General features: G+C 35.4%; 1 protein-coding gene across 1 annotated transcript; it reads right to left on the bottom strand.

The window, feature by feature from the left end:
* Positions 1-339: 339 nt before the first annotated feature.
* On the bottom strand, positions 340-8,969 carry LOC126582620 (pleiotropic drug resistance protein 1-like). The gene is made up of 24 exons (XM_050246779.1): positions 8,221-8,969; positions 7,549-7,669; positions 7,367-7,455; positions 7,173-7,257; positions 6,916-7,075; positions 6,720-6,796; positions 6,375-6,428; positions 6,181-6,271; positions 5,790-6,091; positions 5,420-5,701; positions 5,006-5,322; positions 4,756-4,916; positions 4,553-4,656; positions 4,287-4,443; positions 4,082-4,204; positions 3,875-3,984; positions 3,406-3,738; positions 2,247-2,537; positions 2,074-2,157; positions 1,811-1,944; positions 1,454-1,681; positions 1,158-1,329; positions 830-1,084; positions 340-733 (listed from the first exon to the last, which is right to left on the bottom strand). The coding sequence occupies exons 1-24, from the start codon at positions 8,544-8,546 to the stop codon at positions 476-478; spliced, it is 4,314 nt and encodes a 1,437-aa protein (XP_050102736.1). The 5' UTR covers positions 8,547-8,969; the 3' UTR covers positions 340-475.
* Between the last annotated feature and the right edge of the window lie 7,065 nt (positions 8,970-16,034).

Here is a 16,034-nt window from a genome sequence, read left to right as displayed (position 1 = left end):
TCAAAATATAAACAATATTATCAGTTTGTACATCTTATATTAGCACTCAGCCCATTCTTGTACGACTAAAATTTTTCTTTAACCTTATTTTTTTAATTAACAAAGTGCAATTCTTTGGTTACAAGTATTTACCAAAGCATGAAGTTTTGCAGATTATTTGATTGACACGATTTCTTGCATTACAATATTTCTATATTTCTAGGGTTCACTACCAAAGCGTGAAGTTTTGCAGATTATTTGATTGACATGAAGTTTTACCTCTAACATACCTTTGTTATTTTTTATTATTAATTTTCTTCAATTCATTTTATTTGACAGCTAAAAATCAAAAGAGGTGTGTGAAAAGTAAAAATGGGTGTGCGGATAGCACTATCTTACCGCAAATTATGGAACGGTGATTAAAGGAATTACAATGACTTGATATGTTTATTTTAGTAATCTAAAATTTATCTTCGCGAATAATACAAAGATACATTTATCGCATTTGGAAATTAAACGCCCTAATAGAGAAGGCAAAGATGAATCCAAAGAGCACTGTAACCCCAACATGCACTACTGCAACAACTCCCACAAAGTCATGTCTGAAACCAAAGTAACTTCTCAGAAATTGTTCGACAGTTTGACCATTATCGAGCATATCGTTCAGATCTCCGAACTGTGATGCGATCAATCCATACAAGGTCCAAGCCACCGGACACGCCCAGTAATACCATCTCCACCATATGGGAATCCTCTGTTACCCAAGTGGAAAAATGAAAACAATGAAATATTAGAACGTGTTATATATCGCGAAAAATTCTTCTAGTTCATAAAAATAATCAACAATTACCGGCCGTGGGATGATGAAGCCTGAAAAGAGGTTCCACAGTGCATAAAATGCAGAGGAAACAATCGCAGCAACATGATGGTTTGGTGTCACAGCCACAGTCATCATGCCGTAAAATGTGAAGTACAACAATGTGAAGTACATGAAGAATAGGTACCAAAAGAATTTAACAAAAGTCATGTCAAATCCGATCATCACATAAGTTATGACACCATAAACAACCGCTTGTAGTAAAATATATGGGAGCTCAATCAAAACCTGTAACAAGGTAGAAATTAGAGAGAGAGAGAGAGAGAGAGAGAGAGAGAGAGAGAGAGAGAGAGAGAGAGACCTGAGCAAATGCATATGGCAAAGCAGAATACATCCCTGCTGCCTTTTCTCTATAGAAGACTGTTCTTTCAATAGCCACTATAGGCTGCACTGAGGTAGCATTTTGTATCCCGAGGAAGAGAACGGCAGTATACATAGAACCCATCGCATTGAACAAATCTTGTTGCCTTCTTCTGCATCAAATAATACAAAGCAAATCGGAATACAGGACAAATAGAGAAAAAAAAAAAAGAAAAAAAGAAGAAAAGGCTAATGAGTTTCACCAACTCATTTCTTTGTTTCCTTGTTCTAACTTACGTTTTGGAGCCGAGGTTCCAGAACATTGACCCCAACATCAACGCTATGATAGTTGTGAAGAGCAATCTTACTGCATTATATAAAGGGTTGCGCCAATATGACCAATGTTGTTTCCATAAGCAAGCAATGGTCTGTACGAGAAATGGTTGCGAGTATCGAGTGGGGAAATAGAGGTCCTTTGAAGGAGGAGCTGGTGTGCTGAATTCTTTAATAAGTTGCTTGTTTCTCCTGAACCATATTATGCCAAGCAATGATTTCAGCTACTAATTAAAGATATATAAACATATGGGAAGGATGTCAATATTTTTCCGTGGTACACTATTATACCATGTAGGAGTGAAATATCAATTAACAAACCTGTATAGCTCTGAATTTTTGTAAACTTGGGCAAAATCAATCCCCAAAGATAATTCTTGTGCTGAAGTCGTAGCTTCCAGCATCCAAGTTGCTGGATTATAACCGTCTTTTATTTTACTGACTCCTTCAATTCCCTTCGTTCAAATAAATGAGTGTTAACGTACAATTAACCCATGTTATTGAAATGAAGGAAGAATTTAAAACATTCATTGTTGCATTAGGGAAATAGGACCATCTACTTGTTCGTCCATCACATATCCTACCTCAAAATACTGGATTAGATGGCAAGAGTGGCGACCCAATGGCCCGACATATATTTCTTGTCCTCCTCGCTTCAGTAGGAGTAACTGCAATCACATTATTATTCTAACATACTCGAATATATGACAGAGAGAAAAGAAAAACTAGACTTGCAATCAATAAACATTATTATCACCTCATCGAAAGCTTCAAATATGTCAATGCTGGGCTGGTGGATGGTGCAAACAACTGTTCTTCCAGTGTCCACTGTGTTCCTAACTGTTCTCATGACAATTGCAGCAGCTCTTGCATCTAAACCTGAAGTTGGCTCATCCATAAATATTATCGAGGGGTTCGCTACTAGTTCAACTGCAATGGTTAGCCGTTTGCGCTGCTCAGTTGAGAGACCATTCACGCCAGGCAGCCCAACTAGCACTTGCCTCAATGGCTTCAGTTCTATAAGTTCCATCACTTCCTCAATGAACAACTGCAATTAATTCACTATTAGAAATCAACGTTATCACAACCAGTTATATATATATATTTTTCCATAGGGAAAAGAAGAAAGAAAACTTAGGGCTTGTTTGGTATCCTACTTGAGTTCAACTTTTTTAATTGAAAAACACTTTTTGAGTTTAGGCGTTGAATTCTTGTTTGGTAGGACTTTTTTTAAAAATTGGATTCAAAACTAGCCTAAAAACATAGGCTATTTCTTAAAAACACTAAAAGTGAGTTTTTAGAGTTTTTTTTACTTTCTTCTCAACATCTTTTTTTTCTCTCTCCTAACCCTTGCTTTTTTTCTCTCTCAAAGCTCTCTTTCCTCTCTTCCCACGTCACACCCCGTCTTCTCTCTCTCTCTCTCTCTCTCCTCAACCTTTGTCTCATCACCCTCTCTTTCTTCTCACTCCTCCTCACCGTAATTTTTTGCTCTCTCCCTCACCACCTTGCCCTCTACTTGTCTTTCTCTCTCCTCATCAACAATTTCTTCTCTCCTCTTTCCCAATTCTCTCTCTCTCCTCCAATTTTTGCTCAAGGTAGTTTGAATTCAAACTAAAAAAAATAATTTTTAAAAACTCAACCAAACAGATTTTTGAAATTTTGAGATTTAAAAGAAAATTGTTTTTAAGTGTTGTTATTTGAAAATTAATTTTAAAAACAATCAAAGTTTTTGGATAGAATACCAAATGGCTCTAAAAGACTTTTTTTTTTTTTTGTTAAAAAGGTTAAACGGCTTGACAGAAAATGTAAGGGTTGTTTGGATTGTTCACGATCACACCCAATTTTCTTGTTTTGTAACACTAATCATAAACCCTGAAACATATTCTGGTTTTAGATTTATATATTATCACACTAACCTTTCTGGTTTCAGCCTTAACTTCTGATGGCAAACGAAGCCATGCTGAGTAGAGCAAAGACTCATGGACAGTCACATGAGGGGAGTGGATGTCATTTTGTTCACAATATCCAGAAATCCGAGCAAATGTTTCTTGCTTCTTTGGGTAGCCAGAAATTTTGACGTCTCCTTCAATATATCCGCCAGTCTTCCTACCCGCCAATACATCCATGAGAGTGGTTTTTCCAGCACCGCTTACACCCATCAAAGCTGTTAAAACACCTGGCCTGAAAGCACCACTCACCCCGTTCAGAAGCACTAATTTGTCCTCTACGACACCTTGGGTCTTCATTTCCTTTTAGTTCAGATCATTTCATGTTAGTTCAGACTTCGTTTGGCATAACTATTCTCTTGAAGTAATTTGACAAAACTACACCGGAAAAAGTAACCTAACAAAATGATCTAAAACACTTCATTCGGTTTGAAGTTACCTGTGGCATGTCAACTGAGTATATAATTTCATCAAAAGTGATGGAATAAGGTTCAAATGGAAGAACCATCCCTCTTCTGTTGTTACAAATAGCTTCTTGATTCCTACTCTCTGCATGCCAATTAAGATTTTGATGTTCATCCAAGAGCAAGAAGTACACAAACACACAAGCGTTAGAGGTATGCACATTATGGATGAGAATTAGCACCTGTCTTGGTTTGTTGACTTGAGCTATTTTGGCTGCGTGGTAACTGACTTGTTCTTTCTGTTCTTCCATCGTTTTCATTGCTTTGTGAATCTTCAGATTTAACAGCCTGAGGTTTCCCAAGTGCTGCATGGCAATTGTTTCCCACGTGAATAATAATCTTAATTCGTCAAATGTTTAAATGGACGGATAAGGTAAAGATACCCACGGTTTAGGTACGTGAGAGCGACAATGTAAAAAATGTTGAATAGTAATGCAAATCCAGCCATTGCCCCAACACCTATCCAGTACCAATATTCGTGTGGAAAGACTCCGTGGGACTTCAAAGCTGCAACTCCCAGAGCTACTGTTGAGTTTGGGAGCCCCTTTTATTGGAAAGTAAATGCAGATATCAGATACGTTTAAAGAAACAAACACAAAATATATGAATTATCTTGGAGAGGTACAAATGCAAGATGATTTTGAAGGAAGTACATGTCTCCAACTTTTCCCGAGTAGTTCGTTAACTGATATTGCATTCTGAGCATACATCATAGGTGAAATCCAGTAACCCCAAATCCACCATTTTTTAATATCATCTGTGACATTAAGGAATTAAAGCATCATATACGCTGCAACAAAAGAATAAATACTGTCTCTCCCGTATGCATAAATGTTATGTTAATATATTGGTTTACCTCTCGAAAGCACGAAGCCACCCAGTGTGAAAAGTATGAGCAATGCAAATGACCCTAAGGTGTTAGCAACAATCAAGTTCCTACACGCTGCTGCAAGAAAACGGAATAATGCAGAAGCCATCTGATTAACAAGTAACAGCAGTACATATTGCCTGAAAAACCTGCAGCATGTGCAAACAAAACCAAGCATCAGGGATCGGAATGCATGCAGAAGGACAAACAAGTTAGTTCTGATTTTTAACTTGTTTACCGATCAAAATTTGGATCAAATCCAATCACATAGTAGGTCATGAACACCCAAACTCCTACTTCTATAAATGCTATAGGGATCTTGAGAATCCATGTTGGAAGAGCAAATGCCCATGCAGGGAAGAATAGGAGGTCTCTTTGCTTATAAACGACGGGAAGCTTCATAATGGTCATCGAAAGCTCTGCCATCCCATTAAACATCACCATGACCACTGAGAAGAACAAAGCACCCATATAAACTCCTCCATCATCTACTGAATCACGGGGCATCTTTGTTCGTAGGAAGATTGTCATGGTGATCAGAGCCATAACTATCAACTAGAAGCAGCAAACAGAATTTTAACTAATTAATAAAGAGTTCTTTCTAAAATACTAAATCAAGAACTATAATATGTATATATATATTAAAACCTACTTGAGTCAGCCTGAAGACGTAGACAAAGGAATTCCTCTTTATGAGCAAATATTCTCTTGAGAAGCAAGCTTTCAACAGTTCTCCTTTTTTAAGACCATACTCTTTGATTGTCAAAGCTGCCGGGTGGTTTCTGCTCTTGTCGAATGGAATGGACAATTCATCTCCAAGTTTCTGTCCCACAAGGAATGATTGAAATGCCACCGAAAATTCCCTAACTGTTATGAAACTGTAGGGTTCATCTTTCCGTACCCAATACTGCTCCTGGTCTTTCCTTGATGTCACCTATGGAAAATTTGATGAAGTATACAATTCCATTGTTCTATGATAATTAGTAGGTGAGAATAACAAAGGATAATTTACAGCTAGCTACCTCTTGTAGGAAGTCAGCAATGGCTTTCCTCTCAGGACATTTGAACCCCATAGATTCAAAAAATTCAAGCACATGTTCGCGGGGACCCTGGTACACAATCTGCCCATCCGAGAGGAGGATAATATCATCAAAAAGATCGTAAGTCTCTGGTGCTGGCTGTAGGAGTGAGATGACTGCCGTTCCATTAAGAATGTGAATGCATTGCTTGATTGAATTCACAATTTGAAATGTCGTCGAGCTGTCCAAACCAGTAGATATCTCGTCCATGAACAATGCCCTCGCAGGTCCAACAAGCATCTCACCTGTCAAAGGATTTTTTAAGATCTTAAAAATGTATGCAGAGAAGAACAATTCGATGATGCATTATACATTAGTTTTTGAATTTCTCTACCTGTTGTGACACGCTTTTTTTGTCCTCCAGAGATGCCTCTTAACATTTCATCCCCTACTATGGTATCAGCACAGACTTCCAGTCCCAGAATCTTTTAAAAGAAAAGGACTTAGATATAACTGATTTAAGAAAATTGTTTAGGGATTTTTGAAAGGACTCTTATGATCAAAGGTAAACTTCTCAGCGTTGTTTACCTTTAGAATGTAATCTGTCACGACGTTCACCTCCTGCCCTTCTGTTGATATTGCCTACAACATTGGAAGCCAATAATTGGAACCACATGAAGCAAGCAAGTACTCTTAATTCGAAAAAAGTAAATAAATCTCATTCAGTTAGATAATATGAAGTACTTAAGAACTATTTCCGCCTATTATTATCATTGTCAATTTTTTTTTAACTATCAGTTACAGTAAAAATTCCATGGTATGATATCTGCCAGAAGACTCCATGATATAGACTCTGCGCGTGTGCATGCAGATGCATGCGTGCGTGCATGCGTGCTTTTGTGTTCAACAGTGTACTGTAGCTTCATTTCTCACCTTCATGAAGACATCAATGACTGGATCAGGCTTGATATTAGCTTCTTTCTCTCTTCTGGACAATTCTGAGAGCATATCTATAGTTGGCCAAATAATTGAAAACGATTCATTTCTTTTACATATATACAAACCCGTTTGAATGTACCGTAAAAACAGTATGGAAGGAAAAGAAAGTAGTTCCACGAAATGAACTAACCATAACGTGTTCCGACCCCTTGGCATCTTGCAGAAAAGGCCAAGGTTTCCCTTACAGTCATTTCTCCAATATGAAGGTCATGTTGACCGATGTAGGCAGCAGTTCTTTGGGGTACAAATTCATTCATTCCATGCCCATTATAACTCACCCTTCCGGAAAGCTGAAGCGAAAAATTTTCTTTTCAAATTAGTTATGTGAATAAATTTCTGGACACCAATTAGAGAAAATTTAGAGCTTAAAGTGAGATTCCTTTTCACCTTTAGGTCCGGATCCAGCTTTCCTGCCAAAGCCAACAAGAGCGTGGTCTTACCAGAACTTGGAGGACCCAATAGCAATGTCATCCTACAAAATGCATCCAAAACAAATGAAATCTGGGAGCCCAAAATATCCTTTTCTTCTCCTTTTAGTGGTGAGCAAGTAAAACAAGTGCAAAGTAATTCCCTTTGCTCACCTGCTAGGCTTTATGATTCCGCTAACATTGTGGAGGATCGACAGATGAGTCTTTCTACTTGAAAGAATACGGAGACCAATCAAGATGCCCTTCAAGATCAATGGACAAAGTAATTAAACTGTGAGAATAATATCGCGGAAAAGTCCATCAACAAAAAATACCAACTTCTGCATCTATGTTACCTCGATAATGTTAACACAGAAGTTATAGAGTGTAGGCAAAGCTCTGCTGCCTACATAAGTTTCCGCTTCTATATTTAACTGCTCAAATCGAACTTCAATTGTTGGAAGAACAATTCCAACCCTGAAAAGTATTCAGAAACAACCCATAAAAAAAGTTCAACTAAAACATTTAAGTACACATTTCCCTTGTTTGATTATTAAGAAACTTGCTAAATGCTAACAAATCAACATTCAATACAAAAACTTAAGCAATAATGTATGTAGAAAAATTATGTCCGTGTTAAGGACGGTATGTAACAATTTTACAACTATCTTTCTTCGACATCCACATGGTCAGATGGGAAGTGGCAGACTGCATGGAAACTGCTATCAGAGCCAAAACACCAAAAAAAAGACTAGAGGCATAAACCTCCCATATAAATCGAAACTATTATGTCAAGTGACAATCGGTTCTTGCCTCTCACACGGCTTTATTTACCACCACTAAAGAATCCATCACCTGAATTTCATTGTAAGTTAGGCCTTCAGAATCCTGCACTAAACTGAAATCTGAATACCTTTTCTCTTGTTGACTTATCAATGTTCTTGAACCTATATAGAATTATTCTTTTCATATCTTAACTGTATATAAAAGAATAATAATAAAAAATGGGATAAGGAGGATCTTATTACCTATCGATTCGATTCTTAAGCTTCAGCAAGAACCTCTCGTTGTCCTCATCGTTGCCTTTCAGGAACCTCTCAATCAATTCCTTTCTTTCTTGGAAGCCAAGATTTGGTATATCAATTTCACTAGCTTCACCACCCGGCATAGTGAGTATACCTTTCCTCAAACGGTTGTAAGTGGGAAGCTTCTCAAGTGCTGCCCATTTAAGAGCAACTTCTTCATCTTCTCCGCGTGAAGACCTCGAAAAAACTTCCATACCATTGTTCATCCATCTCAAAGAACTGCCTAATTGGCGACCATTTCCGGCTCTATGTATATCACCGCTCTCCATTTCCAATTGGACAATGCAAATTGTTGCTGCAATCGCAAAAGCAACTAAAAACTGCCAAATGAAACACGCGCGCACACACAAAATAAAAACTAATTTCTTTCAAAAACTATTGCACCAATGGAGTCAAGATTTTGAATTCTGGTAACAAAAAAATTGGTCATTGGAAAACTTAATACAAATACAAGACTCTCGAAATAATGCAGAAGGGAAAACTATCAAATCCAAATTCCCAGGATTAATTTGATATTAGCTTCTAGAAGTTAAATCCTTAGCAAACATGCATTTTGTTCTGAAAATGTTTGATCAAATATTTAACTTTGAAATGCAAGGCTGTGAGAGCTTCAGAAATAAAGGGCTCTTGGTAGTGCACTGGTGAAATACGGAAGAGGAATACTGTCACACAGACACACACATGCATCTATATAATACCATGTTAGGTTAGATAGAGAAAGAGGGGGGGAGGGAAAAGTACCATTTGTGCTAGTTTAGAACGAGGAAGGGGCGGGGGTGGGCCTTGTGTCTGAGTAGAATGTACCATGCTAGGCAGGTGTACCGTGCACGGCAGTGGAAGCCTTAAATCTCAAAGATATAAATTTTTCTCTTTCTTTCATGTATTTAAAATTGGCGCGGTAAGAACAAAAAATTACTAATTCCAGTCATTATACATATCTCACTCATTGCGAATAACGAATATTTATTGTATAAAATTTTATAATCAAAACCGTGAAAATAGTTCCCTTGAAATACAAGAAGAGATCGAGAAGGATGCTCAAGACTTCTAGAAACTAAATCTACAGAATTTGGCTCCTAGAGTTTTAATGTCATTAAAATAAATGGAGGATATTGAGAATGAATTCAAATGATTATTTTTTGTTGCCACTTAGTAGTACAGTTTAGTGGTATTTCTTGTCACTTGTAAGTGAGAGGTTTTAGGTTTGATTCTCGCCAATAATGAAGTTGAACCACATTATTATCAATTGCTTAAAAACCATGTACAACTTGGTTTGCACCTCTTGATTAAGAGACAGAACTTCATATGAAACATGTGTCTTCAATTTGAGTTGATATTCAAACTACCAGAACATATTTCTGAAGTGTTTTATGAGTTATATACGGAGTATTAATGTTTAAAACCGAAAGGACACGACTCCACCTTCGAAAAGGAGTGAGAGTTTGATATCTACGGACCAGACCGACCAGTCGCATTCCGTTTCAATTTTCCTTATTGAGTTAGGATTAGAATAGATTCATCATAACATCATATCACATTGAGAATTGAAACTTATAGAAAGACGTCATTTTCCATCATAAACTTATGGTTTAGGGTTTTTGTCTTGAGACAAAATGTGAACGTGCATTAAATGTTAATTGAACCCCCATCTATATTTTTCTCAAAAGTCCTGCGGCCGGCCTGCTGGATTCTTAAAGGCATGTACGACGAGGTCACAACAAGCTTACACAACTTATTCTAATTTCTATGCCATAATCGTGGCCGGTTTGGCAACGCTCACATTATGCACATGATCTGCAAATGTCTTATGGATATTGGATGGAAGTTAGCAGTTACATCCTTTTCTTTTTCCTACAAACAACACTCACATCAATTTTTTGTGTGGAGTTAGTTATTAGCACGGTAAAATAGTCAACATTGCACTAATGGTTATTGGAAAAACCAAAAGAAAAACGAATGCAAGATGATTATTTTAGGGGATTTTCTATGGTGATCTAGAGTATGAGATGTTCCGGACTTTTCAACTGTTCGATCTTTGTTTTAAAATTTCAAAAATCAAGATTTAATGTTTTAAAGCATCAAAGAATGTTTGTGGTTTTAGAAAAGAACTTCAACGTCTTTCATGCTCTTCATCATCTTGCACCCAATAGGAAAATTTCTTGAATCCGGCATTGCATCCGTCACACTACAGAGTGGCGCAGAGGTGGCTTCAAACTGGTGTCATTTTCTATCTACAAAAGTTTTCCAATCGTCAACAACCATGTTGTATGGTTTACAAACTATAATTGAAATTGATGGTCTCTCTAACATTACTCAATTAATTAATCTATGCTGCTTTGATCACACACAAAAGTTTATCTAGACTATTAATGAAAACCCCTTGTAGTTGATCCGGTGTGCCTAAAAAGGACACCTTACCTAAACAACTAAACAAGAAGACTAGCTTTTAGGTTTGGCTTCCAATTCAATAACCGAACCACCTCAAAGGGAAGTTCAATGAAGGAAAGTTATCTAGGTTTTATTCAAGTTTGGTATATGACTGTAAACCTTAAAAGCTTAGAGTATCTCCAAGAGATGTGTAAAACAACCAAAAAACTATTTTAAAGAGATAAATTCGAAAAATTCATCTCCAAGAGATGCTATAAAAGAGTTTCAATTATAGCAAAATGAACAGTCACTCTTTAAATTTAGAGGTAAATATTCACTTGCTAAATATTAAAAATAATAAAACTAGAGGGTGGATTCTTGACCAAGGAGAAAAGGAAGTGATAGAATGTTGTTTTTAGAAAATGAGTGGATTGAGTTTGAATGTTAATAATAAAAGAATAATACTTGGCTACTTAAAGAATGAAGAGGAGTTTCCACCGAAAACTTTTTGTTGCCGAACTTTGTGTTTATGATCAGAACTGTTCATATTATAAATCACTCTATAAAACATTACGAACTGTGTATGTATTTGTTGTAATAGATTGACTAAACGACCATAGTTTTAATTCATTTTTTTTTTGCATGAATGATTTTTATAGAATTATTCATAATACAAATAGTTCTGATTATAAGTACAAAGCTTTATAAATCAAACACAGAATTTTGTGCAAGAATTCCTACTCATCCTTGAGTAGCCAAACATTGTTCATAACAAAATATTAAAAATTTGTTAAAATAGAGTGTTCTTGGAGATGAAAAGTTAAAATGAGTAGCTAAAATATTGGGGTGTGATATCCACACACCATTTTTTACTTCTCTCACACCTTTTTGGTTTTCGGCCGTCGGATCGGATGAATTAAAGAAGATCAACGGACAGAAATTAACAAGGGGTGTGTGAGAAGTAAAAAAGGGTGTGTGGATAACAAACCCCAAATTATTTTTTTACGCTATTCACTTGCTATTTAAACAAAATTATTGAGTTTCTCTCAGAAATGCTATGACCAATTTGAAATTGGCCTCATAGTTTGGGAAGTTTTATGAAATTGATTTACAAAAACATTTTTACCCGCAAGCAATGGATTGGTTTAGTAGTTAAGAGTTTTTCTCTTGAACTCACTGCAACTCGGATTCAAATCTTCCCCCTCCGCTCACTCTACCATAAAATAGCAATATCAATTATATTAAAAATAACAACATTTTACCCAAACAATTATTTGCATCTAGAATGCTACTATTGATGCAAGTGCTGGATTGTTCGAATATACCTTCCTCTTCAACCTAAGCCGTCTTAACTCAAACCCTTCCTCCTCCCTTCACAGTAGATTAGAATAGTGATATTTGTTTTTATAAAAAAATGAGAAGAAAAAAATGCTATTGATTACTACATATTTAGATTAAAAGTTGCATGATTCTGTTTGAACCCAAAAATTACTCCACGCATCCACCAAAAAAGAGATTTAGTACAATCCTGTTATATCCTTCTGATCGATGAGCTAATTTAACTAAAGTTTTTTTAGATACAAGATTCAAGAGTCATTGGGGGAGGGAGGATAGAATACAAGACTTCACGTGCAACAATAAACACTTTTAATCACCTTAACTACAATTCCGTTACAACTTGAGCTTTTGGGAAAATTTTGGTGAATTTTGGTCTTTCTATCATTCTCTTAGAAGCCAACATGAACATGTCAAAAGTGAGAACAATCTTGAAAGTACCACCAACTGTGCATATATGTTAACAACACCACCTTTTTCTGTATGTAACCTTGAAGGGTTTACCACATTATGATTCTACTCTCCATAATTCTCTTTCCCTTTCTCATGTCTAGCATTACCATCAGCGATTTAAAAAACTCGCCTCTAAGTGCACCTAGGTGGCCTTGTAGGTGGGCCAGGGCGGCATCAATTTCACTTCTATTTTGTGGAAGTCTACGAAAAACTAACCTAGCTTTTTCGAGGCGCACCTAGGCTGCCGAGGCACACCTTAGGGCATTCGATTTTGGGCGTCAACTTTGTTTAAAAGTTGACAAAATCTGGAAAAAATCTGGTTTTTTTATTCAGTTGCAGAGAATTTAAGAAGACGAAGAAGATGAAAGCTTTTGTGGTTGATTTTTCTCTTTTTTTTTTTGCTTTCCTAAAAGCTCTTAATAGCATATTCTTTTAGTAGAATGAGGATCCTCACCGGATCAATCAATCATGCAGTCATGAATTGTGTCCTTCATCGTATATCTTGTCCTTCAATCGTGTCATTCATCGTATATTGTGCAGTTAGTTTTCGTTAAGTACTATTTATATTCAATCTAAACAAAATCAAAATAACTTCTACTACACTATGTACGATGAATGGACATAATTGATTGATCATCCGGATCTCCACAAAGAGGATCCCAAGAGGATCCTATTCCCTTTTAGTAATCTTTTTTGTAAGTTTATGTTTTATATTACTAGCAAGAGTGCCTGTACGGTGTTGCAAGTTTTGAAACTGTATAAAACATGTGGAATGCTTTAAATATATATGATAAGTCATAGTACTTTTATACATACGGTTGAAAATTGTTGGCACAACAGGTCCTGCAATGACAAAAACATTAAGCATTATTAACCAAATATGTAAAGTTTATGTCAAATTTTATATTATGTGCAATTTGAACTATGGATGATAGCGATGAGAAAACAAAACATGTGTGGTTTGAGCTATGACCTTAAACCTTAAATACTTTATGAATCCAAGTTTTACAAATTATTTGCATTCAAACCAATCAATTGAATTATGCTAAAACAAATTTGGCCTAAAGTGTTTAAAAAGTGAAATATAAACCCTCATTTTGCAGAATTGTTTACTTAGAAAAATGAATGCATAAATGGACAAAATGGTGTTCTAGAGAAAAGTTTCTCTATCTTGATATTCGACACACAAAATGTGAAATCTAAAGTGTTTAGCATACTTAAAATGGCTTCTAGGAATTGATTTGTTCAATGAGATAAAGAGCGAAAGACATAAAAATCAGATCGCACAAAACTTTTTTGTGCGTCCATTGGTTCATTGTTAAAAAAGAATTGCAAAGGAGACATTTTTACCTAATTTTTCATAAATGATGGTGGAGCAGCAGCTGGTGCGGTTTAGTTATAATTTGAAAGTAGGAACTCTTCGATGACGGTCCGTATGTGGAACAAAGACTTAATATTAATAAGCATTTGACCAAAGAGTGATCCAATTCAAGTTCACGGGATTAAATCTACAACAAAAAAACAATAACAAAGGAACCCAAAAAGTTATGAAACTAATCTTATGTATTTGAAACTATGTAACAATTTTTACCTTGAGTTTAGAAAATATAAAGTTATTAAATTAAAATCTTAAATCCAAAACACAATCAAATTAAAATAACTAGTATGAAACCTCATATCTAAGAACTGAACCGAGAAGCTGGTTTATGTTGTGAAAGTGAAGCGAGAAGTAACTTCTCCATTTTGAGATCAGCAAATGTTTTGAGCTATCAAATTCTCTCTGTCACAATCAACCAAGTTTTCCATTTCAAACTATTTATCAAATACGAATCAAAAAACTAAAACTCTTTTAATTTTCCAAGTGTGTTCAAGATTTGCTTCCTGTAAAAATAGGAAATATGGAATCATTATTTGGAGATGGAATCATATAAAGACCTAGAAGAGCTTGTACGCCACTGGAAGAACCAACAATATGGCATTCTTGTATCATTTTATTGAGTTTGCTATTTCTAGACCTTGTTAATATGGTTGGAAAAAAGTTCAAACTCCAAACAGTAGATAATTAACTGAGAACCCCAATTATTAAATATTTAACAATAGCTAATCTACAATCAACCAAAACAAACAAATAAAAGTCACATTTCAAAACTATCATGCAAAATCCAATACCACTAATGATTCAGAAAACCTTAATCAACTATCTTAGGTAGACATGCAATCCAAAATGAAGACAAATTTGATAGATTTGAGCCTTACCTGAACAACGATAAAACAAAAGGCGTAGATATAAAATTGGAAATTGGATTTGAACTATGACATCTACTCAAAGCTGGAAATGGAAGAAAATATAATATATTTTGAGTCATGCAATTCAAATTGCAAACAAAGAGTTAAATTTTCAAACATGCAATCCAATAACTAAGATGTCTCTACAGATTATTCAAAAACTAATTACCCAACGAGTATGATAAAGTTGTAAAATAAGTAGATTAGAACACATTTACTCGAAGAGAAACAACTGGGTCTTTAGCTCACTCACTCAATCTCTATATGCAACATCTGTATCAATAGAATATATGAATATTTTAATTGTTTCTTTTATTGAACCAATCTATGATTGAGATCTTATGATCTAATTACAGAGAAGGTTTTAACAGAACATGAGAGATACAATAATGGATTTTCATTAAAAGTTGAAATAAGAAAACAACAGAGGATAAAGGAGAAAATTCAAACAATATTGTGATAATGTGAAAAAAGATATAACATCATGGCCCAATTTGAAAAACAACCTCAACCTAGTGGATGTAAAATGTAGTTACTCTTTTTTTTGGCTCCAGATAGTTTTTCAGGGAACGTCTTGCCTTTCTGAAATACACAGCTTTTGTTCCTAATAGTCATGCTTGGATTTTGTATGGCTTTTGATATATACAAAATTAAATGGAACTCATTGAGAATTCAAGAGAAAGATCAATGAAAAATGCCTCACATACCAATTTGAAAGAAAACATAGTATCAAATGATTGTGCTAGGACTAGAAAAATGCAAACTTTATATGGAAAATGAAGATTTACCTGCATACCGGCAGCAACAAAAGCAAACGGAATACGTGTATTACTGTAAGAGAGAGAGAGAGAGGGACATAGATGAAAGATGAGTGATTAGATAAAGCTATAATTTTTAAGCATGTTCTCCAAATTGAATCATTTAGCTCATATAGATATGCTTCAAATGAACAGTACGCAAAAATGTGGTTAAAAAAGAAGATATGCAATATCACCAAAATTCATGATCAATATCCAAAATCTTTAAAGTAAACATAACATCAACTTAACACCACTACTAGAATTTTGGCTAAAGGACACCCTTTTCATTGGTGTCTATTATAAAGAATGGGCACTGACATTGATGGCAAACCTCAATTGCCACCAAACAACCACTAAATAGAAGTCCATGTTGTAATATGTATTTCTTTTTAAAGGGCCCATTAATCTGGGCACCCAAATATATATATATATATATATATATATATATATATATATATAGTTAATAGACTACACAGAATGCCAAAGGTATGTGCGAGAGGGAGGGGGGTACCTCAG

The sequence above is a fragment of the Malus sylvestris genome, chromosome 9 (genome assembly GCF_916048215.2).
Source record: "Malus sylvestris chromosome 9, drMalSylv7.2, whole genome shotgun sequence".
Lineage (NCBI taxonomy): Eukaryota > Viridiplantae > Streptophyta > Magnoliopsida > Rosales > Rosaceae > Malus > Malus sylvestris.
Note: the sequence above shows the minus strand (reverse complement) of the source record. Positions and strands in the feature narration are given on the sequence as shown.

What these genes read in the sequence shown, in the direction of transcription:
- LOC126582620 (XM_050246779.1), bottom strand. Translation starts at nt 8,546, where the DNA reads ATGGAGAGCGGTGATATACATAGAGCCGGAAATGGTCGCCAATTAGGC. An exon ending in TTTGATCCAAATTTTGATCG is followed by an intron (nt 4,917 to 5,005) that starts GTAAACAAGTTA and finishes CACATGCTGCAG; the next exon opens with GTTTTTCAGGCAATATGTAC. An exon ending in ACTCAGTTGACATGCCACAG is followed by an intron (nt 3,739 to 3,874) that starts GTAACTTCAAAC and finishes CTGAACTAAAAG; the next exon opens with GAAATGAAGACCCAAGGTGT.